The sequence below is a fragment of the Ascaphus truei genome, chromosome 3 (genome assembly GCF_040206685.1).
Source record: "Ascaphus truei isolate aAscTru1 chromosome 3, aAscTru1.hap1, whole genome shotgun sequence".
Taxonomy (NCBI): domain Eukaryota; kingdom Metazoa; phylum Chordata; class Amphibia; order Anura; family Ascaphidae; genus Ascaphus; species Ascaphus truei.
Window position 1 is genome coordinate 107,218,326 of NC_134485.1, and position 27,934 is coordinate 107,246,259.

The 27,934-nt window shown below is 43.8% G+C and overlaps 1 protein-coding gene across 2 annotated transcripts in view; it reads left to right on the top strand.

The window, feature by feature from the left end:
• The window catches only part of SMG6 (SMG6 nonsense mediated mRNA decay factor), a 149,685-nt gene that overhangs the window by 2,840 nt on the left and 118,911 nt on the right, over positions 1-27,934 (top strand). For both annotated transcript variants that reach the window (XM_075589290.1, XM_075589289.1), the window contains exons 2-9: positions 11,403-13,158; positions 13,552-13,741; positions 14,250-14,360; positions 14,465-14,571; positions 14,671-14,749; positions 17,349-17,459; positions 17,628-17,819; positions 24,849-24,910. In XM_075589290.1, coding sequence (XP_075445405.1) covers positions 11,408-13,158; positions 13,552-13,741; positions 14,250-14,360; positions 14,465-14,571; positions 14,671-14,749; positions 17,349-17,459; positions 17,628-17,819; positions 24,849-24,910 — 2,603 coding nt within the window. In that variant the 5' untranslated portion in view covers positions 11,403-11,407. The remainder of the gene's footprint in view (positions 1-11,402; positions 13,159-13,551; positions 13,742-14,249; positions 14,361-14,464; positions 14,572-14,670; positions 14,750-17,348; positions 17,460-17,627; positions 17,820-24,848; positions 24,911-27,934) is intronic.

Consider the following 27,934-nt stretch of genomic DNA (forward strand, 5'->3'; position numbering starts at 1 on the left):
GATCCTCTTATTTTTTTTATTTGGTAGAAGCTATTTACGCAGAGAGGCAGACAAATACTGTAAGGCACTTGTACAGCCTTAACAGACAGCCTGGTAAATAAGGGACTTGCTAAACCTAGCCTTTATTCTAGCCAGTACTGAATCCTAATGTGGGAGAAAATAATTGTGGGCTTAATAAGGGAGGAGGATAGAGTCGGGTGCTTGGTAAATAGCTCCTACCATATAAAGAGACACTTTGCTTTGATATATTTGGAGATTTTACAGGTCTCTTTAGATATCCAGTCATAACATTGAGTGAACGCATGAAAAGTAGCACTCTGCAACGAACCTACACTTTTGTATACCGCATACAAATACCAGAACTGTTCACAACATAAATTGATGGTACAAGTGCCACTGGGCTAGCCCTGTATTATATAGAAATATTGATCTAAAATTTTAATCAGGCAGCCTTAAAAAATGGCGTGTTGTGATCTTGTGTAAACTGATCTGCAAAATAAATGAGTGCTTCAGTATTAGGTGATACCTTTTAAAAAAAAGAAATATTTACACAATTGATATTTTAGGACGAGCTTTCACAAGTTCTACTCTCTTCCTCCGTGTCAAGTAATACTGACATTGTACAAAAGATTGAGTTTAACACGTATGTACAATTAAATATAACAATCTAATTTAAGTTGGCTGTTTGTCGATGTGTCCATAGAGAGGGGGGGGGGCTTTAATTGTTTTGTCCATTTAATTGTTACTGCCACTGTTCCATGACTGTCAGGTGGGGCAATTCTGGCAAGTGTTTTGGTTTTAGGCATCAGGTTACAACCGCTTTCGAATAGCATTGTGTTAATGTCTCAGGGTTGGCACCCCACTTTGATCCAGTGTATGGAGTATGTTTAATCTCTATACCAGTGGTTCTTCTTTTTTTTTTTTTTTTCTCCAACCAGGGATCCGCGGGTTCCCTGCAATTTTCAGATCATTTGAAAATGTTACCAAATACAGAAGAATTGACAAAGCATCTGATCTCAGATGCACAATTAGAGAGGGTTTGTGTTCCTTACAATGCATCTGATCTCAGACGCGCTATTAGAGAGGGTTGGGGTTCCTTACAATGCATCTGATCTCAGACGCACAATTAGAGAGGGTTGGGGTTCCTTACAATGCATCTGATCTCAGACGCACAATTAGAGAGGGTTGGGGTTCCTTACAATGCATCTGATCCCAGACGCGCTATTAGAGAGGGTTGAGATTTCACAATATTACAGGATCCTGAACAAAAAAGGTTGAAAACCACTGTGCGGTGCTGTGTTGAAGATGTTAGGAGAAAATCCTTAAACTCACAGGATTCAAGCAGTTGTCCCATCGCACTCAGGATCACTGATATCGAAGTAAAGTTGACATTTATATTCTTTACTGAAGCCGAGGTTGAAGAATGCACAACGTTTCGGGGGAATCCTTTTCATCAGGTGCAGGCCATTCCCCTGAAACGTTGTGCATTCTTCACCTCGACTTTAGTAAAGAATATAAATGTCAATTTTACTTCAATATCAGTGATCTTGGGTGCGATGGAGACAACTGTTTGATTCCTGAGAGTTGTAAGGTTGTATTTCTCACCTCATGTCCTTGTTGAACAACTGAGGTAGATGATTTCTTAGTAATTAGGACATGGCCTCCTTGATATACTCTGGTTCTTTTTTTCGTCTTGTCTCGCTCCTCATTGTAAATGAAACAGACGGAGAGAGATTCAATTTCACGTTAAAATGTTTAATTACCTGTAAAACTGTGGGTTGGCTTTATATTATGAATAAATCAAAAATGAGATTTAATCAAATTGATTTTTTTGGTTAAAACGGTATTTTGTATTACTAGTGTTTATTCTGTAAGTTAGGCCTCCATAAATTATAGGAATCTACACCGTTGGTAGCCAGGTCAGTCGATGCACATAGTGTTAACTATACCGTATTTGTATAGTGTCTGTATTGCTGTGCTTAGATTACTTGCAATCAAGTGGACGGGAACTTACTTTAAACAGGTCTGCTGACCCTTCTGTGCTTTGCCACTGGAAGTGATAAGGTATGTAGATAATTAATGTTGAATCCTGTAAATGGTTAAATTTGTAAAACAGTTTGCAAAGAATCTAGTTTTATTTGGTACTAGCTACTAACCTCTAAAGTTGCCGACAACATTTATGGTTGTAATATCAGGTTTGTGTTGTTGCTGATCCCATTGTTACTGGTCATGTTACTTCTGTGGCATTATGTTGTGTAGTCCTGTGATTTTGAAACCATGTAAGATTAACTGAAAAAATATATATTTTATTTCTATTTTTCTAACCCAATATTATCGCAGTAAGTGCACAATCATACATTTGTGCTGTGAGTTTAGTGTATTGCATTTTGCATCACATTTAACAATGTTAGAAAGATAGGCGTTTAGAATGACCTTTTACGGACTATGTCCACCTAAAGTAATTATTTCCTTTGCGTTATAGGTACAGTACTTCAATTTGAAATGCAATGGTAAAGCGTTTAGTTGCCTAAACAATTGAGTGATATAGCGGTCCACTGAGGGGTAAAAGGGAGATGATCTTGAAGCCCTGGGAATCGGTGTGGAAGTTATGACATGCACACAGTAAGTGGGAGCCAGCATTTGGCCAGTAGCTATCATGGCAACCAAGGCCAATGCCATAAACGGCAGGAGACACCTTCTGTTAACCGCTTTAGTACTACGTTACTGGCACTCTAGGGGTTAAGTTGTTGAATGACATTCCCAGCCATCACCCGAACGTCAGAAAATATCTCGCAAGCTTTAATGCTGTCTGTACTCCGAGCTGAGTGTTGCCTACAGTACATTGACTGCCTGCTATGGCGGTAGTCGTATCTGCATCAGATCGTTTTGGGTGGACTGCTCTTGGAAACTCAGGCTGCTAACCTGTTGCTAGAGGTACAGTATGTGACCAGCACACAAGCACAAATACTCTAAACGCAACTGAATTTCATGGGCATCCGAGATTGTAAAACTGTATTCAGTTATTGTGTGAAGGCCTCTGATTTAATGAGATTGTAGCTGGAGTCCTTAATGACACTGTTAGAGGCCGTCCAAACGATTATTATTAATTATAGTAGGTGAGTGCTTTGTATTGTGTGTTTGTGTTCTGATTGATTCCTGCAGTTGTGTATTCCAGGAGAGCATAATACTGTACGTCAATTTTTTTTAAACATTTAAAAAAATAAACTAGGGCACGAACTCTTTATGAACTATTTTTACAAATGGTTAATATGCAGTTATGCAACATGAAGAGAGAATTTTTTTAAAACTGATTTATTATAATACTAGCTGGAAGTACCCCGCATTACTCGGTCTAAGATCAGAAATTGCTGAGATTTATTAATGGATGATTTTTTTTAGTTTCTTAATGTGAGATCCCCTGCTAAAACCACAACATTTCCATGCATAATAGTTTCATTGCCTCTGAGGTCCTCAAGTGTTCGATGGAGAGGCTCTAATGCGTGTTTGTGGGACATTGTACTCTCGTCCCAAACAATGATCTCGCACTTGAACAAATTTGGCAGCTCCTGTATTTTTACTAATGTTGCAAATTGGATTTTCAGAGTGATCAAGATTAAGTGATAGCTTGAGTGTTGTGGGTTAGGATCACATCGTGTGACGTGTCTATAAACATACACAAAAACCTGTTCCTTGAACCGTCACACAAAATTTGGTTATGATATATATTTAGAGGTGTCCAAATGCATGACAAATGGCTTTCCAAAATATATTGTAGATTAAGCAGAAATTTTAGGTAACATTTCAGTCACTGAAAAGAAGATTTATTTATTTATTTTAAATAAGCGTTCATACCAAAGAAAAGAAAAAGGCTAGAAAAGGACATTCCAATTTGGAACCAAGCACCAGTTTCTAAATACTATAAAACCCATACTAATTTCCCACTAATGCGTGGGGCCTTGGGTGTCATCTTTGCAATTGTTGAGCATATATGTGTAATGGCAATATCGAGAATGAATATTCGTAAACGGGTTAACCCCTGGATGACTAGTGGGAAATTCTTACCCAGGATTGAAAGGATGCACCGCCTAATCGAAACCCACCATCTCCTTACTTTGTTTCCTTACAAGTTGCTATTAACAGAGTGCCGGTTGGATCTTTATGTGATGTTGACTGGTGAAGTGTGAACCTGTATGGAACAAGTGCGGCTTCCCGAAAGCGGGTGCTTTCCCTGGCCATGGTGGACGGGCCGTGGGGGGCGATCCTAGTGACGTCGCGGAGCTGGTTCTCCCTCATTGGGCGAACCGTTCACGTGACCTGTCTGTCTCGCTGAGAAATCAGTTTTTCTGATTTCTCACGCAACTCGCGCTGCTTCCGCCAGCACGCACCATGGACGCAAAAACACTTCCTTAAGGCAGTCTATTCGCTCAGCGTGCGGACGCCTCCGCACAGTCTGCGTCACCATGTCCGAGGCCTTAGATAGGAACTAGAAATTCAAGCACCCTGTGCAGAGTTAAAAACCGGTTAACAGAATATATATCATTACTAGGGCTCTTGGATGTTAAAGAAGGTGTGTGGGTACCTCATTACCAGATTACTGTTGTAATGGCGGAGCAGAGTCTCGATAACAGAGACAAGCACCTCCCACTGATTCTATGATACTATCACTTCTTTGCTGATACACTGAATACTTAATAATAAGGCTAAACTAAAGGACTGGAGCATCAGTGCAATTGGGCTTGATTACACAGGTCACTGCTACACTGGCCCGCAGGGGGTTAATGTAACGCAGACTTCGGGTACATACCCTTAGCGTTCCACACAAAGGTGTATGCTGCGGTATTAAAACAGAATAAACAGCAACCATCGTGCACAATACACTGGGCTGATTCCTAAGCCTGTTTACAATTTACAGTGACCGGAGTTTATACCGTTTTAAAATTAGAATGGTTCTATCAATTCACTCTACTGTGGCTATCTTGGCGGAGCAGGGTCTCAACACAAATAGAGACCAGCACTGCCACCCGGTCCCCGCAAACTAACATCACGTACTGAATGTTACTACTTAGATAAAACAGCCTGTACTATCTACTAGTAACAGTAATAGAGCATTAATCTATCTGGGCTTTATAACTCGGACCATAACCTGATAGTTATGGTGGGACTCTGTGGTAAACCACTATAAGTTTTAACATCCTAAACGTTCTCCGGTTTTCAACGAACTAGATAGCGATGTTCTGAGTGAATAGGAGGTTGTTATACTTGTCTCTGCATCATTTACTTACCTCCAACGTGTTCCATGACCACAGGAAGTGTGGCGTTAAAGTATCAAGGGGTTAATATACTGTTCTCCAAATACAATAGCAGTCAGTCCATATTGTACTAGGCTCACTGCTACTAATCGCTACGAGTAACAACAACAAGCTGCAAAGAGTACCGACTGTTGCATTATTCGGTGTTAAGCTAAAGTATTAAGGGGTTAACACACTGCTCCAACTATAAAAGCAGTCGGTATATAACCTAATAGAATCACTGCTACAAATCACTACGAGCAGCAAAGAGTAGCTGACTTGCAATATTTGGCAATGGTGTATCCCTGCTCACCAACAATTGTGGTTTAACCACAAATGAGCATTTTTGGTATCTAGCTAGCTTTTAATATTGGCGTTTTTTGGACAAGGCATTGCTGTTGTTGGGGTGGCAGCCATCCGACATTGATAGAATTTGGTTTTATATTCTCCTTTTTTCATACAACAGTTACCCTTTATTTTACTTTGGAGTAGGTCTCCCAATAAATTAGTTTTGCTAGTTTGCAAACATATCGCTCATCTTTGGGTTGAGTGCTCTCACTAGTGGGGTCCTTTTCTTCTGCTTTTGTCTACCCATCATTACCCCAGATTGTAGCACCACCCTCTACGCTAATTCGGTTTAGAGCGGTTGCGAGGATATTCCCATCCCTAGTACACAAAGGGGGGGGGGGGAGAAACCAGGCGGGTGAGCAGACTACAAAGTTAGAGCGCCCCTGCCTTAGACCCTTTATAACCCCCTAAGGGCTGTTATATACAGCATGCGGCCGTGCGTGCCTATGCGAACACGCGTGCACGTGCCGCATGCTTTTTGTATGTATACTGTGTGAGTATACAGTGTTTAGTATACTGTGTGTGTGTGTGTGTGTGTGTGTGTGTGTGTGTGTGTGTGTGTGTGTGTGTGTGTGTGTGTGTGTGTGTGTGTGTGTGTAATTTTATTATTTATTAAAAAAAAAAACATTGGTAGAAATAATATATTTATTACATTTGTGTAGACACAAATACACACATACACACATACACACACATTGAGCGCAGGCAGCGGCGCGAAAAGATGAATTTCCTCATCTTCGCCGCTGTCTGTCGGCTCCCCTCTCCCTGCCGTGCGCGCGCGCGACCCTTGTATAGAAAGTTGGCTGACATCAGTCAGCCTAAAATTCCGCACGGCGTAGCACGCGCCCGGCAATTTAGAACGTACCTTAGTCTTGCAATATGTCAGCAATGAAGAGTACTTGTGCCATTTGCAGAAATTGTGCGCTGTTACCATTTAGCTAAACCAAATGGAGTTCCCGAGGAGTTGACATTTTCTCTCCAACATTACATAAATATCATGGGAGATTGAAACTTTTGTTATTTCCAGTTTGATTTGATAAAACATGACTGTTTCCTGATTTGACTGGTTCCCCAAGAACCTGCCTGCTATAAGTTCTGTGCGGTTTGGCTCTGAAAGCAGCGTTTGCTTAACTGCCAGCTAAGGCTGCGACCCCAGTCCTCCCGGCTGCACGCACGGCATGGTGGCGTGTGCAGCGACTACAGACGGGATGGGCAATCTGTAGGGGAGTGCGGGGGGGGGCGGGGCATACCTGCCCTGCCATTGGCTGTGCGCTGCCACGTGACCGCGTCGCGGCATGGGAGGACAAAATTCTTGTGTTCCCTGCCGGCGTACGCGTCACAGCACTTTGCGCGCCCACACACACACAGCCACTGGGGCCTGCCCCCTGACTACCTGGGATTCAGCCTATGTGTTCCACCAAAAGAAAGATATTTGACTACTGGAAAGAATTAAGGGAGTGGGGGAAATATTTTTATACCAGAAACACTGTATTTACCAAGGAGGTTATTGCAACACGAGGAAGGCACAACCTCAATATTAACAAACAATTGGTTAACGGAGGAAGAAGTGCTCGGGCGACTTGATAAAATGCAAGTAAATAAAGGACCTGGCCTGCTATGCAACCAAGGTTTCTTTAGGAGCTAAGTGCAGTAATAAGTATTAAGTGCCAGCCCCTTACATTTAATATTCAAGGACTCCATTTCCACAGGCTCAGTGCCACAAGATTGGCGTAAAGCAGATGTGGTGCCTATATTTAAAAAGGCGCTAGATCGCAACCAGTGAATTAGAGACATGTAAGCCTGACCTGCATTGTGGGGAAGCTACTTGAAGGCCTAGTACGGAATGATATTCTGGAATACCTAATAGAAAATACTAATACAAAATTATTAGTAATAGTCGGCATGTATTTATGCAGGATAGGTTGTGCCAAACTAACTGTATTAGTTTCTTTGAAGTAAGTAGAAATTTAGACCCATGTAATGCAGTTGATGTGGTCTACTTAGATTTTGCAAAGGCTTTTGATACCGTTCCATACAAGGTTAGTGTGCAAAATAAAGCAAATTGGTCTCAGTAAAAATATTTGCACCTGGAGTGAAAACTGGCTGAACGATAGACAACAGAGGGTTGTCATAAATGGAACTTTTTCAGGTTGGGCTAAAGTTGTGAGGTAAGTACCACCTGGATCGGTACTGGGACCCCTGCTTTTTAACTTGTTTATTAATGACCTCGAGGTTGGCACATAGAGAAGTCTCCATCTTTGCTGATGACACTGCGTCCTGCTCTGATTTTACTACTTTATGTATTTTCATTTCTCCCCAGAAGAATTATACTGGAAACGTGGCAGGTAAATGACAGATAAGATTTAATACATATAACTGTAACGTTATGCACTTGGGAAGCAAGAATAAACAGGCTACTTACACATTAAATTGAGTGAAATTAGGTGAGTCCTTGATGGAGAAGGATTTAGGAGTGCTTATAGACAGCAGGCATAGCAATAGTGCCCAAAGTCATGCAGTAGCTGCAAAGGCAAATAAGATCTTATCTTGCATTAAACGGGGCATGGGTGGAAGGGAAGAAAGCATACTTATGCCACTGAGCATTGGTGAGACCACACCTTGCATAGGGTGTACCCTTTTGGGCATAAGTCCATAAAGAAGACTTTATGGAATGAGAAAAAGTGCAGAGAAGAGTCATCAAATGAATAAAGGGGATGGAAATTCGTGGTGTAGGACGTTTGGCCGTGACCACAACGACACCGAGACGTTTCACCTCGATATTCGCACCCTACCGCCGTCTGCTGTGCGCCTGTCCCAACAAGCCAGCTCTGCCTGTTCCTACTGCCCGCTCCGATCTGCATGTATAAATGTCCTTCGCGGGACCACTAGCATCTTCTATCAGCAGCCGCAGGACATGTGCTTGTGAACTGCGGACCAAGAGTCGAGCGTTCGCGGCACAGTTCTTGGCAGGGGGGAATGGCCCATCAGGATTAACACAGCGGGGTTCCCTGCTTCTGAATGTGGGCTGCATCAGTCTGTAAAAGACGTACAATGAGTAGACCAATCAGTCTCTCTCTGCACCTCTAACTGGCGATCACACAACCTTTATTTTAATAACATATTGTTGAAGCAGCGGGTTTCCGGAGCTGAACCGCATTAATTTCAGCATTGGGGACCCCCTGCTTCCCAAGTTACAGGCCCCGGTATGGAGTGCCGGTATCTCCGCCATGTTTAAATTCTCCGGCGTCACGTGACCAGGACATTTAAACAATGCAGAGAGATAGACACCCCATACTGGGGCCCGTAACTTGGGAAGCAGGGGGTCCCCGAGACTGAAATGAATGTGGTTCAGCTCCGGAGACCCCCTGCTTCAATAATGTTATTAACATAAAATTAAAAGCAGCTTCATTATCTTAGCGGCTAGCCGTTATGGTAATAAACAGGTAAAACCAGAGTACCAGGTTTATTGGAGGTGAAGGGGGTAGTTGCCCTATGGTGGGTGGTTAGGCCTCTCGGGTTGGTAGTGGGAGGGGTTTAAACACTTCATTACCTTAGCGGTGTTAATCCTGATGGGCCATTAGTCTGGTTGCAGGGATTCCGTGAGCACACGCGTGCTAGGACTGTTCCCGTGGCAGAATCTGTGCCGACTGCGCGACCAATCATCGTGGTACATCTGTGCACTGCCTACAGGCAGCTCCGATGCGCCATCTTTAAATATCCCACGGAGAAATGTCGTGGCGGAACACCACCGATGTTATGGTCACGGCCAAACGTCCCATTCTAGGAAAATCTAATTTATGAGGAGAGGCTAGCTAAATTTAGATTAGATTAGATTAGAAAAGAGGCGTCTAAGGGGATATGATTACTATATACAAATATATTCGGGGACAGTACAAGAAGCTTTCAAAAGAACTATTCATCCCACGGGCAGTACAAAGGACTCGGGGGCATCCCTTAAGGTTGGAGGAAAGGAGATTTTCACCAGCAACAAAGGAAAGGGTTCTTTACAGTAAGGGCAGTTAAAATGTGGAATTCATTACCCATGGAGACTGTGATGGCAGATACAATAGATTTGTTCAAAAAAAGGTTGGACATCTTTTTAGAAAGGAAAGGTATACAGGGATATACCAAATAAATAAACACGGGAAGGATTGTTGATTTCCATTATTGGAGTCGGGAAGGAATTTTTTTCCCCTTATGAGACCGCATTGGATGATATTTCACTGGGGTTTTTTGTTTGCCTTCCTCTGGATCAATATACTGTAAATAGAAATATAGGATAATAATCAGTCTAAATTTAACACAAGGATGAACATATGTCTTTTTTTCAATGTCAATACAGATCATAGTAAATCTGTCAAATAGTGAACAATATGTGTAAATATTTCATTGTAGTTGATAAAATGCGTGGTTGTTATTCAAGTGTCGCATAACTCCCAGTGCTAGTTCATTGTGTGTCATTAGTGAGCAAATAATGCGAGTTCTGTGGAATCATCACTGGGAGGTCTGAGCTCAGACAGTGGCTTCAGCTCTCCAAACAGATTGCCAGAGCCATTAGCCAAAGTGATATTTTTGTTGGGTCCAACCTCCACGTCCTTTGTTGCTGAGATCCATAATGCACGTGCTGTCTGCTGCCATCTTCCTTTTCTGTTAAACTTTGTCTGAAGTTGAGACAACAATGCTCGGATCCCTAATGCTTTCTTCTATTGTATGAGGTAGATCTTCTATATACTATAGATCTTCAAGCCTCGTTTTGGCTTTTAAGATATCCTACTTGATATAATTGTGTAACTCTGCCCGGTACAACTAAATCGTGTATAAATACACAGGTAATGTGTGTTTCATTTAAAAAGACTATATGTTTCATTGTGAAATTCTCCCATAGTTTGCTTTTGTGGAAAGGAATATTGATGTGATTGATATTGGTAAAGAATCTGGTAAGGACTCCCCTTCCTTGATAAAGTGGCGTGTAATGCACTGCAATACAGTGCGTTGTGTAACTATTGTTAGTGTGTAGGGGAATCATTTTTGCATTAGTGAGACATTGCACAAAAGGAATCAATAGAACGCAACACTGATCTTCAGGGCTGGAAAAATCCATGAGTCCACTCGTTCTAGAAGTGGAAAGTCGTGGCATACTAGTGAGATGCAGCCTCTTCATTGGACCTCGCAGCTTAAAGGCACAGAACTGCAGGCTGTGTGAAGGCGGCATGTATGTTGCTTGCTACTGGAGCCTCAGTACTTGTGCCCCACAATTCCTTGAGGCTGCCACTGATGTCTATCGCCTTAAAGTACAAGGCATTGTGGTGGACACGTTTTAAGGCTCTGGCAGTGCCAGCCTGCAGTTCTGTGCCTTTTAAGCAGCCCAGCTCAGAGAAAAGGAGGCTCTGTGAAGGGAGGATAAAAATCTGTCGGAGGGGGGCGGGCGGTGGCGACGACGACGACGACGACATGTGAGACTTTACCTGGACTGGCGATATTTTTTCCAGCCCTGCTGATCTTGGCAATTTGCTTCTAACATTCGGGACAATTGTAGCTTAACCCTCATAAGGACACAAATTCTTCATTTCATTATGCTGTAGAGCAGAGTGAACCCAAACTATGAAAATGCTCAGTATGAACTTTAAAAGAAAAAGTTTTATGGGTAACTATTCATACTTCAGTTTTGCTAAATTTGTACACACTGACAATCCCACTTTTATTTTGTCTGGTAAGGGGTATCTGTAAAATTAACCCTTTTGTTTGTTTTTTCTCTTCACATTACAGACAACATGAGGGAGATGAAAGAACCCAGGCAGAGAAGAGACAACAGGCGTCCAGACATCGAGATCTACAAACCGGGGTTGTCAAGGTTGAGAAACAAACCTAAACTGGATACATCTGTCAGTGAAGGAAACCACTCTGAGGAATACCGCAGTGAAGAAACTGAGTGCTCTGTCCGGAATGGTGTGAGCCCACCTGTCATCTCTGAGGATCACAGCCAAGTGGATGATGCTCTGGAACAGAACGGACCAGTATCTGAGATCACACAAGGCCAAGAGAGCTCCTTTGTGAAGGATGATAGCGACCGAAAGATTGCTAAAAGAACCAAGAAGCCTGACCGGCTCATCTATCAGCCAGGGAGGCGCCTGAAGGCTTCTGTGAAAGAGTCATTGAGTGAAACAACCGAGGAAGACTATGTCAATAAAACCGAGCAGCTGAAAATAGTAGACGAGGAACAGTGTGAGAAGTCAATTCCCAGGGACAGCGTGAACACAAAGTTGGCAAATCACAATGTGTCTCAGGATGGTGTGAGCAAATCCAGCAAAAGTGAGAAGGGGAAGAGACCTGAGAGAGACAGAAGTACCAAGCCTGGTGAGGATATGTCCTTGGGGAGACCCGGAAAAGATGAGAGAAAGTCTGGCTCCACCAAACGTTATTCTCACTCTGACAAACGCAGGACCCGCACTCGAACTTGCAGCACAAGCTCTGCTGGAAGCAACAATAGCAGCGAGGAGGCCCCCTTGGCAGAGGGAAATAAGAAGCGTCACGACAAGGGTAAGCCAATCGGGGACCGCAAGGAAAAAATACGTTTTAAAAAGCAAGTGTCTATCTCTTCTACCGACTCTTTTGAAGAGGATGGTAGTGAATGGTCAGAGGGCCCATTTCCAAGCAGGAACCATGAAAAGAAGAGGCAAAACCCCACAGATAAGGGCTGGGTTGCCAAGGCTGATCGTGAGCGGAGATTGAGCAGCAGGGAGAACAGAGGAGTTGCTTTCCAAGTGGAATCTACCCACAGGGGCATCTCTGATGAAGAAAGGATTAAGAGAAGAGGGGAGAGAGTCACCTATCCGCTCAATACCGATATAGAGAGGGAGGAAGTGAGAGAGATGTCGGCTGAACCACGGGGCAGAGGCAGAGGAATCCTCATCCTTCCAGCCAACACTGACCTGTCCTCCAGTGCTGCTGGATCTCTGGAAACAAAGCACAGCAGCACAAAGCTTCTCTTCACCTCCGCAGGCAGCAAAGGGGTCCGTGGCAGAGGCCGCGGGGGAGCCAGCCGTCGACTGTGGGACCCAAATAACCCTGAACAAAAGCCTGCTCTGAAGAATCAGAGCCCTCCGCTCCATTTTCTGGACACTGATGATGAGGCTGCACCTTCTTCCCAGGGTGATGCTTACCAACCGTTGCCCCAGACGTCTTACTACAAATTCCAGAACTCTGATAACCCATATTACTACCCCCACCCTCAGTACCCCTATTGTGGTGGTTTCTCCATGCCATATGCCATTGGTCCCAGTAATGGCATGTACCCAGGTGCGTATTACCCTGGATACCCGGCTCAGACAGCGCAGTACGGCTCTGCATCTTACTCAGGTAGCACCATGACTCCCGAGGAGGTAGAGCAGCAGGTGAGGTCTCTGCAGCAGCAAGAATTGAGTCGTCTTCTGAGACTGGCAGATAACCAGGAGGTGCAGCTCAGTAACTTGCTCTCCCGGGATGGGATCAGCCCAGAGGGCCTCAACAAAATGGCTCTGGTTAGGTGAGTAACAGTCTCCTGCACTGAAACAAACTGTGAATCATTTTGGGGGCACCGGTTGTAAAGCATAGTCTCTCACCCCTTTCCTTTGGGAACCCTGCTGGGCCATGCTTTGAGAATAACAAACAAACCACGTGTTCACATAGGTTAGTGCATTCATGTGTGCTTGGTAATTCATTGATTATGGCTAATATCTGGTCTGACAGAGGGTCCTGGAGGAAAGGGTTGAGAAGCACTAGAGTAGAGACAAATGAACATATATAGCAGTTCTCTCAGGGAATACTCTTCAATATGCAGCGCATCCAAATGACGTATTTTGTGTACTGAAGGCTCATTTTGTCCCAACAATATCTGTGTAAAAAATAACTTTTAATAATAAGACTGGTCTCTGTGCAGGTCAGAGCTCTTCCAGCTCTATGAGCGCTGCCTCCTGATGGACATAGAATTCTGCGATCAGCATAATGTTGATCAGGTCCTGTGGAAGAGCGTCTTCTACCAGGTCATCGAAAAATTCCGACACTTCCTGAAGGATCCATCCCCTGACAGCGAGGCCATCCGCAGGAAGCTCCTCCAGGTCTTGGACGAGGTGAGAAGGCTGGAGCTGTGCTGTGTCTGTAGGGCATAAAGCGCAGGACACAAGATTATCGGCTTTTTGCCGCCCTAGTTTGTTAGTGGGCGTCTGTTTGTGGGGGTTAGGGAAGTGCAGTTGGCCCTGTCGTGGGCAAAATAAGCAACTCTTTGGGTGACAAACAAGTTCAGGGGGCCGTCTATTGTTTTTGAAGCATGAAGACTACTATGCCATAAACATAGAGTAGATGTTTGCACTGGGGAATTCAAATCTCGTTCTCACTGTTGGTGTGGGAAAGAGAGAGAGCTTAATAATTGGCTCTAAACAAGCCCAACAAATCACAATTTGACATTCACTTGGTGTCTCAATGGGAGGGGGGGAAAAAATCAAGTTTGTAGGAATGGTTTTTTTCCCAGAAAGTCGTGGGAAAGGCCCACGGTATATTCCTACCCCCAAAATGATGGCGCCACTCCTTGGGAAGGGTGGGCTGCTGCATGTACTGACTGTGTGATCTTATCTATCTCAGGGCACTGCATTTTTTGACAGCCTGCTTCAGAAGCTCCAGGGGACGTACCAGTTCAAGATGGAGGATTATATGGACGGGATGGCGATCCGCAGCAAGCCTCTGCGTAAAACGGTGTGTGTGTGTGGTGCCTTCTCCTGCCCTGCTCTCTTCTTTTTGCCACTGCACTGCTTTCTGTCCTATGGCTTGTGCAGTGATGTTTCCTCTAACCCATGTAGGTGAAGTTTGCCCTAATCAGTGCACAGCGCTGTATGATCTGCCAAGGGGACATCGCCCGTTACAGGGAGCAGGCAACCGACACCAGCAACTATGGCAAGGCACGCAGGTAACTATAGCCTGACTCGCCTGCACTTGTTTAGTCTTACCACACAGAAAATGCTATCTTTTTCCCATTTCTGAGTTCCTCCATCCTTTCTCTTTCCAGCTGGTACCTAAAAGCTAAGCACATCGCCCCTAAGAACGGTCGACCGTACAATCAACTGGCCCTCCTGGCTATATACACGGTATGGCAGATTTCTCGCCTCCTTTCTCATCCATGAGTTACTTGTTCTTGTCTTTGCTTTCCAAAATAATTGTTTGGCGTGAGAAGGGGGCTTTAGTGGTGTGAATATGAGTGGGAAATATTGAGTCCCAGGCAACTTGGTTTCCCAAGAGGAAGCTCGTTAAATCTCATCGACGGTCTTGACTTGGGAGACAGGAATAGTAAATTCGGTGTGTTAAGCTGATGCTGTGTCCTCATATTTCAAATCCGTAACCTTGTTCCATGTTGCCACGTTGTTTTCTTACGGAAGTGTAAAATATTGCCAAGCGCACCGAAATGAAGTCCGACTTGGATTGCCACTCTTACCTTTCCTTTGTACAGCATATAAATGAATCTGTGGGTATTTTAACGGTTAAAAGGTTAGTTTAGAGCGCTCTTTAAATATTGTTGTTTTTTGAGATTCTGAAGGTATACCCCTTTTTTTTTAGAGGACTTTTTTATAACAAGTTTGCATTCCATGGAGGTAGATACCTTTTAAGATAATCTGGGTGGGTGGGATCCGTGGTGCTTAGTGCCATAACAAATTCCGTGTTAAGACGTGAAAGTAAAAATATAATAAGACGTGAGACCTAGAAACCCTCAGTTCTGCGGCTCAGTACCACAAGATTGGCGTAAAGCAGATGTGGTGCCTATAGTTAAAAAGGGAGCTAGATAACCGGGGAATTGCAGACCTGTAAGCCCGACATCCATAGTGGGGAAGCTACTTGTAGGTTTAGTAGGAGATAATATTCAGGAATACCTAATGAGAAAACAAAATTATTAGTAATAGTCTGCATGGATTTATGAAGGATAGATCTTGCCAAACTAACCTCATTAGTTTCGTTGAGGAGGTAAGTAGGAATTTAGACCAGGGTAATGCAGTCGATGTGGTCTACTTAGATTTTACAAAAGCTTTTGATACAGTTCCAAACGAGGTTAGTGTACAAAATAAAGCAAATTGGACTTGGTTAAAATATTTGCACCTGGATTGAAAACTGATTGAAGGATAGACAGAGGGTTGTCATAAATGGAACTTTTTCTGGTTGGGCTATAGTTGTGAGTGGAGTACCTCAGGGATCGGTACTGGAATCCCTGCTTTTAACTTGTTTATTAATGAACTTGAGGTTGGCAAAGTCCCAATCTTTGCTGTTGATACTAAATTGTGTAAGGCAGTAGTATCAGAGCAGGATGTAATTTCTTTCTAGAAGGACTTGGATAGACTGGAACCGTGGGCAGGTAAATGGCAAATGAGGTTTAATACAGATAAATGTAATGTTATGCATTTGGGAAGCAAGAATAAACAGGCGATTTACAAATTAAATGGGGATAAATTAGGAGAATCCTTGATGGAGAAGGATTTAGGAGTGGTTGTAGACAGCCGGCTTAGCAATAGTGCCAAAAGTAATGCAAACAAGATCTTATCTTGCCTCAAACGGGCAATGGATGGAAGGGAAGTAAACATAATTATGCCTCTTTTACAAAGCATTAGTAAGACCACACCTTGAATATTGAGTACAATTTTGGACACCAATCCTTAGAAAAGACATTATGGGACTAGAGAGAGTGCAGAGAAGAGCCACCAAATTAATAAAGGGAATGGATAATCTGACGTATGAGGAGAGGCTAGCTAAAATAGATTTGTTTACATTAGAAAAGAGGCGTCTAAGAGGGGATATGATAACTATATACAAATAAATTCGGGGACAATACAAGGAGCTTTCAAAAGAACTATTCATTCCACGGGCAGTAAAAAGGACTCTGTGTGATCCCTTAAGGTTGGAGGAAAGGAGATTTCACCAGGAACAAAGGAAAGGGTTCTTTACAGTAAGGGCAGTTAAAATGTGGAATTCATTACCCATGGAGACTGTGATGGCAGATACAATAGATTTGTTCAAAAAACATTGGACATCTTTTTAGAAAAGAAAGGTATACAGGGATATACCAAATAAGTAAATATGTGAACGATGTTGATCCAGGGTTAATGTTGATCTGATTGCCAATATTTGTAGTCGAGAAGAAATGTATTTTTCCCTTTAAGAGATATCATCCAATAATATCAGAGTTGTGTGTTTTCCTTCCTCTGGATCAATATACAGTAAGGAGGGATATAGGATAGTGTATCTGTCGTCTAAATGTGGCATAGGTTGAACTTGACGGACGTATGTCTCTTTTTCAACCTCATCTACTATGTAACCCCTGGTTGTAAAACACAATGGGGAGTTTAATTCTGGTTGTCGCCAAAGACATGAAATAAAGGCAGTAGAACACGTAGTGCAGTGTGTTTGGCTCTTTGGAGAATGGTGTCCTCAGTATAAATGAAGAGGTGGAGGTCTATGCAAGACCCTCAGCTACAGTGATGGAGGCTCAAGTCTCCATAAGGTCATCAGCAGAATGGAGATGATTGAAAGAAAAGCGAGACTGGCTTAATCAATGAGATTACATGTGATCTAGAAAATGTAAAGCATTGTAGCATTTTTAGTGAAGAATTTACATTAATAAGAAAATTGGCTCACCGGGTATATGGGTCATCAGTTATATAGACTTTTGTTAAATTGTATACTGTCCTCTGATTTGTGTTGCAGAGGCGGAAATTGGACGCAGTGTATTACTACATGCGGAGTCTGGCCGCCAGCAACCCAATCCTGACTGCCAAGGAGAGTCTCATGAGCTTATTCGAAGAGACCAAGCGCAAGGTGGAGACTATAATTATTTTACCTCGAGATACGTTCCTGTTTACCCGCTTTCCACACGCCATTTTAATTTATCTTGTCCCCCTTGTTTTTTTTTTTCTGACCTTTTCTCTTCGATCCTCCTTTTTTCCTGGTGGATCTACTTCCCATACATTGCTATGTTTTCTGCAGTCGGAGCAGATGGAGCAGAAGCAGCAGAAGGATATGGGGCTCAATCCCCAAGGGCCAGGCATGGGGACCACTTTTCGACACACCACAGAGAACACTACGCGTTTGGAGATCTGGATCCACCCGACCCGGGGAGGCTGCCCAAAGAAGGACGCAAAAGGATACGGCGGTCTGGATAGTGTCAGCCCAAGCGATGTAAGTGTACGGACTTCTGGAACTGGTACAGTACAATGATTTGTTGCTTTAAGATGTCATTTGACGTTGGGCTTGTAGAGCGCAGAGTACATTACAGAAGTGAATGTGGGGTGGCAGGTGTGCAGCATTTTCACAGTAGTTTGAAAACGGTGCAACATTGACCCTTTTAGTTTTGTGTGACAAGTTACACAGCATCTGAGACTCATTTAGTCTCTTGTCCTGTAAATCTTTGCCAAACACGTGGCTAAATGGCAAAACGTAACGTTTTGCTCATCCCTAACGCGGGGGGGGGGAATCATTGAAATTCAGAGATAATCAGTGAAAGACCATGACACAGAGCATGCGGCAGCTTATAAGGGTAGCGAGTATCACGCGGTTGGGAAAAATAAGGAAAGCCGAAGCTGTTCAGGATCTTTTGTTGCTTCAACATGTGTCCCCGGTTTTTCACAAAGTTCATTTTTGCCTTCCAAATGCAAACCTTTTGCTGTCAGTACAATGCAGTGCAGTTTGGTGCTAGCACAGGTGGGCAACTCCACTCCTCAAGGGCCACCAACAGGTCAGGTTTTCAGGATATCCCTGCTTCAGCACAGGTGGTTCAATTAGTAGCCCAGTCTTTGACTGCACCACCTGTGCTGAAGCAGGGATATCCTGAAAACCTGACCTGCTGGTGGCCCTTGAGGACTGGAGTTCCCCACCCCTGTGCTAGCCCTTTTAGGAAATTAGCCAAGTATGTTGGACATTTTAGATGCTCTCTTTTCTCTGGCCTCTAGGTGGTGCTGTGTCCCCACTCTAATACTAATGACGTCTTCTTGGGAGGAAGGCACTGGCAATTAGCACTCTGGCTTGTCAAGTTGTGATGGACGGTGGTGTCTGTGATGTGATTTCTTTCCCTATTGTAGCTGATACATTTTATTTATTTTTTAGGTTTAATTTATCCACGGGAGATACAATTGCACAGTGTCCAGAGTCCACTTTGCCTCTGTTCTGTATTTAAAATGCATTACCTGCGATTCTCCCATTTGGGCTTTTCTGTCGGTGTCCGCTGGCCTTCTCTCTCCTGTCTGTGTCTTCTTCCGGATCTCCCCAATCTCTTATAACAAAAGAAAAGAAAAAAAAAACCCCAGTGTTACATCCAATATGACAAACGATACATTTTATAATTTGTCATTGGATGTAGCACTGAGGCTTTTTGTCTTTTGTTATATACATGGTCACAATCCCAGTAGCCCTCCTGTTGAGACACACTTCTATGATGAGGTGGGTTTGGGTTCTGAGCTTGCAGGGACTGTGTGTGATCTTTGTGCTTGTTTCCCTACATTCTCCCCTCTCTCTCTTTCCCCCCTCTCTCTTTTCCCCCCTCTCTCTTCCCCCCCCCCCTCTCTTTCCCCCCTCTCTCTTTTCCCCTCTCTCTCTTTTCCCCCCTCTCTCTCCTCTCTCTCCATCACTGATTCCTCTCTTCCTCTGCTCCATCATATGCCATTTTTTGGGGGGGGAGTACCCTCGTGTCCTCACTTGCAAAGACACTTGTAGTTTGGGACATGCCTACTAGGCAGTCACACAACCGCTTTGTATGTATGCTGTTTTTCTCTGAGAGGAAGTACTTTGAAAGGGAAGTCAGGTGCCATGGCTTAGTGCGGTTGTTTTAACTTGAAAACCACGTTCCCAGCGTCTCTGGGCTTGCGACGTGACTTACACCATGTGTACTGCCTGGTCTGACTCACCAGCATATACCCACTTCCTCCTCAATTGCCGTGCCATGTCTGTCCCCTACACATTGACCTAACATTGACCTGCATCAAATCCCTCAGTCCCATCTTTGATGTTACAGCTGTTTAACTGAGCAAAGACAATCCAGTCTTAGAGCACGTACAATGTTTAGGTTGTATGGTTCCAGTGGAAATCGAAGTTGCTGTTAAAGCTGCAGTTAAAGCACTATCCTACACTTTTTTTTGTTGTTTTTGTAATGAGTTCTGTACTATGAGAATTTTTTTTTTTTTAAAAACAAGTCTGAATTACATTTTTGATGCATTATAATGTAATAAGCATTTTTTGTTTCTATAGCAACCATTTACAACGTCACATCCCCTTCCTTTTCTGAAACAGGCTCTGGCACACCCCTTTTTGAGCCCTGCCCCCTCCAGCAGTTCACCAATTGTATCTAGTGTATTGATGCACATATTAAAGGGGGGGAAAAAAATAATTAAAAAAAAAAAACGGCAACTTGGACAGCTGATTTTTTATTTATTTATTTTGTAACTTACATTTTATTGAAAATCGGAAAAATACATACACATTATTACATCACATTTTCTGGGGTAAAATAATATGAGGAAAGACACAGCTGGGAAGGGGGGGGGGGGAGAGGGCCTGGTTACTTTCTTGTGTTTGATTGGTCCAGCCTTTATTTCCTCCGCACGGTCACGGTCTCCTTATTTCCAGTAGAGACTTCAGATAAAGCCATCTCGTAGTCGGCCTTAACTGTCGTTTCAAAGGTAACGCATCTGCAGCTATCATAGCAGTATTGTGGCCATACTCACCCCTGGTATGTCTGATTGGGCTAACCATGGCTGCCAAACTTTCTGAAACGTAGTGCCGCTATCATTGACCAGGCTTGGTAGAAATTTTGGTTTGTTTGTCACATGGACAAACTATTCTGAATTTTGGATATTTGTGGGATATCTTTTTGTTTCCATAGTGCTGCAATCTCGTATCTCGTTGCAGTTGCCAAATGGGCAACCAGTTTACTTTCGTTTCTGGACAAACCTTGCACGGTTCGATTTTTTTCGAAGGAATAACCAAGGTTCCATAGGTATATCGAGACCCAATATCCTCTGTAGCCAAGTTTTAATTTCCCTCCAGAGGGATGCAACTTGAGGACAAGATCACAGCATATGCAACAAATCTGCCTATTCTCCGCAGTTTTTTGGACACATTGGAGAATATCCAGGGATAAATTTGGAAAGCTTAACCGGGGTGAGATACCACCTCATCATAACTTTATATGCTGTTTTAATGGAGGCCCCTTTACTTTGACTTTTGTATTATTATTATTACAAGACTAATGGAGGCTAGGGTCTGCCCTATAATGCTTTAACTGGATTGCTTGTGGGGAGGAAACGAACGTAGAAAAAGTGCTAGATCATACCAAACTCGGTAGCGAGAGAAAACGGAGAACGTTGTGCAGGCAGTCAGCTGATGGGTATCTGAGCAGCGAGATGGTTTGCATCTATTCACACCCTCTATTTACGCCTTCCTGCAGCTGGGGATATCTCTCCTAATCCTGTACCCAGCCATGTACACAGCTGCTCTCATCCAGGCCTCCTTGCCACCTCTTCCCCTGCTAATGCTGTTAACCTACAGTATCTAATTTAATACTGACTAACCTTAAAACTCGCCTCACAAATCAGACATCCCAATAGCCTGCACTCATGTCTATTGTCCCACCCAGTCACTCCTACCAACAATTGTAACCGAGCACTGCCATCTACTGCAATTATTCCCTCACCTGCTGTCTCTGTAAGTCTCCCAGCATACCACTTAGATTGTAAGCTCTTCGGGGCAGGGATTTCCTTTCCTAATGTCTGATTTTGCTGCGCTTATTGTATTGTAATTCCCTGTACTGTATTCTTTGTGAAGCGCTGAGTACACTTTTGGCGCTATATAAATAAAGACATCCAATGAGGGCAAAACGTTAGTTATTCTGCGCTCTCTCTACCAGCCTATATACAGCATGTGTGTCTAGCCATTGGTAAGAAAGGCCTTCCACCTCACAAGTGTTGCAAACATCTCATCTCTACATTTGTTCAGCTGATTTCTTTGCACGCCTGTGTGAAGGTGCAAGGGGCTTATGTAGCACAAAGCCTTGTGTGTTTCCATGGTTTGCCGTGTTTTAAAAGATCTTAGACCTGTGATATACATGTTAAGATGGTAGCCGTGTCTTCTCTTTCTCCTGTCTCATGGTGCCCAGGCACTAGGCCTAAAACGGAAATAAATACCCTTTTTGTGGTTTCCCTTGTACCCTTCATGTTGTACCCTGTAGTTTCTGCTTTGCTGACACATCTTTCTGCCGGAAGCCTTTGTGTGCCCAGTGTCTCAGGCTTTGTTGTTTGTTCTAGAAAGCCCTTGACTTAATCAGACACCTCCCTCCCCCCTGGCCGTCCATTCTGTCTCTGTGTCTCTGCTGGGTGTATCCTGGATTCCCAGGGATCGTTGCATCTCAGCTGCCTCTCTCTTTTCCTCTTTGCTCCTTCGTGCTGGAAGCTTAGAGCCGCCTCAGCCTTGAGAAAGTGCAGATACCGAAATTTACGTCCAAAAGTCAAGTATTGAAATTTTCATCTTCAGACACAATTTCTTCCTGGGGCCGCTGTGCACAAACCTTCCCTTATTTGGTGCCTTCTGCGTGCGAGCGGCACTGTGCAGGTGTCGGTGGAGCGCGGGTGCTGCAGGCGTGGCCGAGGGCTGTTTTAGGCTTCCATAGCCCTCCACGGTTTTCTCCTAAGACTCAGTGTTTTTTTTTCTGTCCAACTGAAGTGAGCTGAGCATACAAGAGTTCACTCCTACTTGTCGCAGTGACATTGAATACCCCCCCCCGTAGACCGCATTAACCCTTTCACTGTATAATGAACTGGTAATGCATTAGGTGGCATCACTGAACTTTCCAGCAAGCTCTGTCACATGCAATGTATATCTCTGGTGCTATTTTCACAGACATTCGCCATACTTTGGTTAATTTGGTTGTGGATCCGTAATTTATAGCCGAATGGAAATGCCCTGTAGTTAGTGTATTTGACTTCACTATAAAAGCAGCAGTCAATCTTCTTTTTTTTTTTTTTTCTGTTGTAGGGAGTGTGATATTTATTTTTATATATTTTTATATTCGCCGTGCTACCATGTTCTTGAGATTGCAACAGTTTTCTCTACCAGGCAACGATGCTTGCATGGTGGAGTTAATATAGCAGCCGGCGTCTGCCTTCCGCCAGCGGCCAATAGAAAGCTGTAGCGTCATTGGGAGATTATGTCGTGACTTTGTCAGTGCCCCCAGTGCAGCCATTTTAGTAGATTTTTTTTATTTTTGTGTGTGGGTCAAACACCGGAACAATAAAGCAACAAATATCTTGAACTGGAGGGTCGTGGGGGTCCCAGGTTTGTTGGGGGGAAATTAATAAGTAACGAGACTTTCACATCCCCTTGTGCAGGGGTGGCCAACTAAAGTCCTCAAGGGCCACTGTCGGGTCTTAAGGCTATCCCTGCTTCAGCACAAGTAGCTCAGTCTTCAGCAGCCACTGATTGAGTCACCTGTACTGAAGCAGGGTTATCCGTATAACATGACCTGCTGGTGGCCCTGGAGGACTGGAGTTGGCCATTCCTGCCTTTGTGAAATCTGTTATTTGATGACTTGAATTCATGTTCTCCAACGGCAATAAATGTCGGGATAAGTTGTCTGCTGATGTACGGATAACAGATGCAGACTCTCAAGAAATGAAACGTTCAATTCTTCCATCTGTGGAATTGGGTATTCATAATGATGTGCTTGCTATGAAAACTGAGATCTTTACGTGTGAGGTGCGAAGCGTGCGTCTCCATGACCTTGGGCCAAGGCTAGGTCTCCTTGTGTTCTATCGCATGCAAGCATCAGATGACACCCCTGTTGATACGATTGTATTTATTCAACCAAATAATTTTCACGCCAGTCTGTATTGTTGGGTGTCCTTTAATACTCTTTTCCCATCCAGAACGGAGTAGAAAAACCAGTAATGCTCCCAGCACAAGCCCAAGATATCCAGACTTCCAGGCTTGTTCCAGAGAGATTTAACACTGTATGATGTTAAGATAACTGAAGATCTTTGTACCAGCATTAGTTTGGCTTTATCCCTTGTGTATGTTAGGGCGTTTTGGGCTGTGTATTGTTTGGTGCTTGCAGAGAGCCCATCTCCAGTACTAGCTCAGAAAGATGCTCGTAGTCCAGTAGTGTTTAGGCATTGTTCAATTGGCTTGTGACCAAGGCTACTTATGTAAGTGAAGAGGTTACCTGCTTGATGAATTCGCCCGGCCAAAGGGTGTCTCTACAATAAAATGGTAGAATGGATGTAGGCAGAGAACATTATGGGGCGCATTGTATTTTACGATTATGAAGGCATTGGCTTGGAGATTCTGGTCTGGTTGGGACTGGAGTTACATAAAGTTTATATGCTGCACCCCATAAATAAATAATATTAAATGATACAATTACTGCTACTCCTGGTCCAGAGAAAACCTGTTGGTGATCCAGTAACTGCAGAGAAAAAGAAGTGAATCAGGGCACTATGGATTTCTTATAATCAAATTTATTATGCCAAAGTTGAGACGTTTCGGCCGATTCAACGACCGTTCTCGAGTTTTAATGGCGTTAACACTTGCGAAAGGCCGTTGCATCAGCCGAAACGTCGCAACTTTGGCACAATACATTAGATTATAAGAAATCCGTAGTGCCCTGATTCACTTCTTTTTCTCTGGGACTGGAGTTAAACATGTAACTCTGCAAGCGTGACAGATATCTAAGAATTGGCCGTTTAAACGCTAACCAGCAGGAAATATCACTGCTAAGGATCAGGTATGTGTATTCTCGGACTCCCAAAGGCCTCTTGTAACTAAATTCCTTGATGGTAAGAGTCAGACGTATTGATGCCGTTACTGCCAGCCTGATTGGAAAGTTATATCTGGTAGTAAGATAATGATCTATATTCTGCTTCTCTGTGTCGTTTTTCTCAGGCTAAGCAATGCAGTTCTTGACTGCATGCGCACTAAGTCCCCAGCAGAGGGCGCAGCTCTCCTTGAGCAGCATGTATTCTTCCTGCTCCTTAAAATGGCATGTGCCCATCCCAGCATGTGTGTGAGATTCAGGGCATGTCATTCATTTCCCATCTCCAGCCATTCGCCCCCACATCCCCAGGCCAGGTTATCTCAGCACCCGGGACTCCACTCCTTTCCCAGAATGTCGAAGGTTTTATTGTTTCTCCTCTTTCATATAATTTTTTTTTTTTTCCCATGCAGCTGAACAAACGCTTCCTGCTCAGCTTCCTGCATGCCCAGGGGAAGCTCTTCACCAGAATTGGGTAAGTGTGCTGGATCTGTCTCTTATTTTCCGACATTATGCATCTCTCTGGAATGCGAGCTGCTTTGCAGCCCGGCTGTGTGTATAGCTGAGGGCGCAGTGGGTGAAGCACCCCTCATTGCTCCCTTGACATCCCAGCTGAATGATGTTTTTAGTTGGCTAGGAGGATGCTGGGCTTCAGACCCAGATATCACCTCTGTTATCCTACCGGGGGGGCATTACCATGACCTGGATATTCCTGCTCACTGGTTTCCGTAGTGTATTGTACACATTCTTAACACTGGTACAACAAATAAAACGAGTGTTCTTTGAGGACCCGTGTCTTTACTCTACATTTGCATTTTGACAATGTGTTAAGTAATAGAAGAGATTTCTTTGTTTTAGAAGTCACTGTTGTGTTTTCCCCTGGGCCCTCTTTGGACAAAAGTGTAGCTTTTTCTTCTGTGACTTCATCAAGGTCCGGTGAGGTCCTCCGAGTGGACCATTGGCATATCTGATTCCACATGGCGAATATCTGCAGTCATCACTTGTTGAAGTGGGCGGGCCAGTGCTTGTGTCCTTAGAGGTTTAGTGATCCCTAGATGGCCTTGGTGGCGGTAACGTTTTTTTATAGGAGTGGACTGCTACAGTATGTTGTCCTCTGTTATGCTTCTGCCTGTTGTTGATCAACAACATACTTCTACAATTAGGGCTCTCCCCCCAAGGCCACTCGAAATCCAGCATTGATGGAGATTGGTTGGAGACCATTATTGCAGCCACAGGATCTCAAGGTCTCAAAACTGCTTTGCTGTCACCACGTACATTAAAACAATCTATATCATATCTGTTGATGAGATAGCAAGGTGCTAGATCACTCTTCATCCACCCCGACCTCCTGAAAGGGTTTCTAGTGATGGGGCAGTTGTTGCACTGAATGATTTAACTTCCCCCTTTGCCTTTTTCTACCTCTTTTTGGCATCCCCAAATCTATCTGCTCAAACCTGTTCTGAAACTACTGAGCATCTTGCAGAAAGGGAAGCCTTAATAGAGCAGCTCTGTGGGTTACCACTCTGCTCACTAATCTCCTATATGTTCTTCCCACTGCAAGATACTAGTCCGTTTAGCAAAGTGTATAGATGAGACTGTTGTGGCTTGTGACTCTGACACTTTGGCTTTGCTAACCTCCCCATCTGCAGGTCCCATAGAGCTCTTTTCAGCTTATATATAGATATTAAGGTGACGCAACGGCCATCTTTGGGTCGCTGTGCAGAAACTGAGGTTATGACCGTTGCAAGGAGCACTATATTCGGTTCTAAAGAGTTATATTGTCCATCATCATGATAGAAATATGAAGATTTTGGTTAAGCAGGCGATCATCAGATTGACTCCTTGCTTTACCCTAGTCCAGGGGCAGGCAACCTGCGACTCCTGAGCCACATGCGGCTCTTTCAGCACCTACATGCGGCTCTCCTACATCTTGGGTTGCCGCTCCCCAGCTGCTGCCTCTATCCCTCACTGGGTTGCCGGTAGCTACGGGGGGGATGGGGTGGAGGGTGGAGCAGGCCGGTGGTGGTCAGGCCTCTTGTTGCCTCTGGGCATTTCCCCAGCTGCTGGCCTGCCTCCAACACTGGGCCTCTGTGACGACGCACACACCGGCATGAGTGGTCTGGCGTGGGACAGTGCAGGAGTGAATGTTAATGCTTATACCGTATATACCTGTTACTGTGTGTATGTGTTTGTGTGGGAGTAATATTCATGCATGTGTTGCGGCTCACTGAATATGTTGAACACCGTTTATTTATTTATTTTGTAATAGAATGGCTCTTTTCCTTGAAAGGCTGAAGACCCCTGCCATAGTCACTTAAGTGAGAAGCAGGATAACATGATTTCCTTTCTGAGCACTGTAATATCCGATTTAAAGTGTAAAAAAAGGCATGAAGTATGTTGGTGTAGGGTCATATTGTTTTGTTACAACCCATTATCTTGAGTACTTTTTGATTTTTAGTTGTATGTAAGAAGACACAAATGTTAACATTCATTATAGTTAAAGAAAATTATCATTAAAAAAAAAATTGTTTTAAGTATCGAGTTGTAAAAGGAATCTTGACACTTGGTGACATTGGCATGTGGCAGCTTGAGGTTATCATCATATGATTTCGGAGCATCCACATAGACCATAAATGAAGCAGACTGGTCCAAGGCAAGGGGCCACTCCACGACTCCAAGGCCACACACAAAGACTCTAAGGGCCACACCAAGACTCTCCATGGGCTGGATTTGACTAGCAGGCCACAAGTGGGAAGAGCTCTGTCTTGGTTTCTATGAGCTTGGCATTGACTTTACTACCTGGGGGATTTAATGCCACCCCAAATCTCGTCCTCTAGCTGTGCTATAGCCACGCAGTGATGTTACTTGATGGTAGCTGTCATTTTGAGTGCCTGTTACCTTGACATTTACATGACTTCATAGTTCTGTTCTAGGTGATGGCGCTAATTGGTCCTTGAGATGCAGTTTCCAGGTGAAAGCCTTTTATATTAAATGTAACACAAAACAGGCTTCACAATGATCGTATGGAAACATGGCTTTAATCCATCTGTGCTCATACAAATATCTAATGCAAACTGACCATTGTGTGAAGCAGTGAAGCCCTTCACAAGAATAAAAAGAAAAAGAACAAACTAATCCTGATGAAGGGCAACACTGGCTGAAATGACCGTATTCCAGGTCTCCCTAAGTGATTATCATTTTGTGTGCCGTCTGCTTTCTGTGAATTTGATATTATTATAATAGCCTCTTACACTTTCATACTGTCAATTATTGCACTCTGTCATTCTTCTTTTAGGCAGCCAGTTACCTTGAATTGTGCCCCCCCCCTCCCCCCCCCAAATAAAAACAGAATTGCAAGCTATGTCAGACTAATCGTTTTAAAAGATCGGGGTCACGGTTAGGGGTCAGACATGCAGCCAAAGTGAAACCTCGTCACATCCATTTCCTTGCGTGATTTCTCCTCCCTTGTTAACTCTATTTTGGTTTCCAGAGCAGAGGG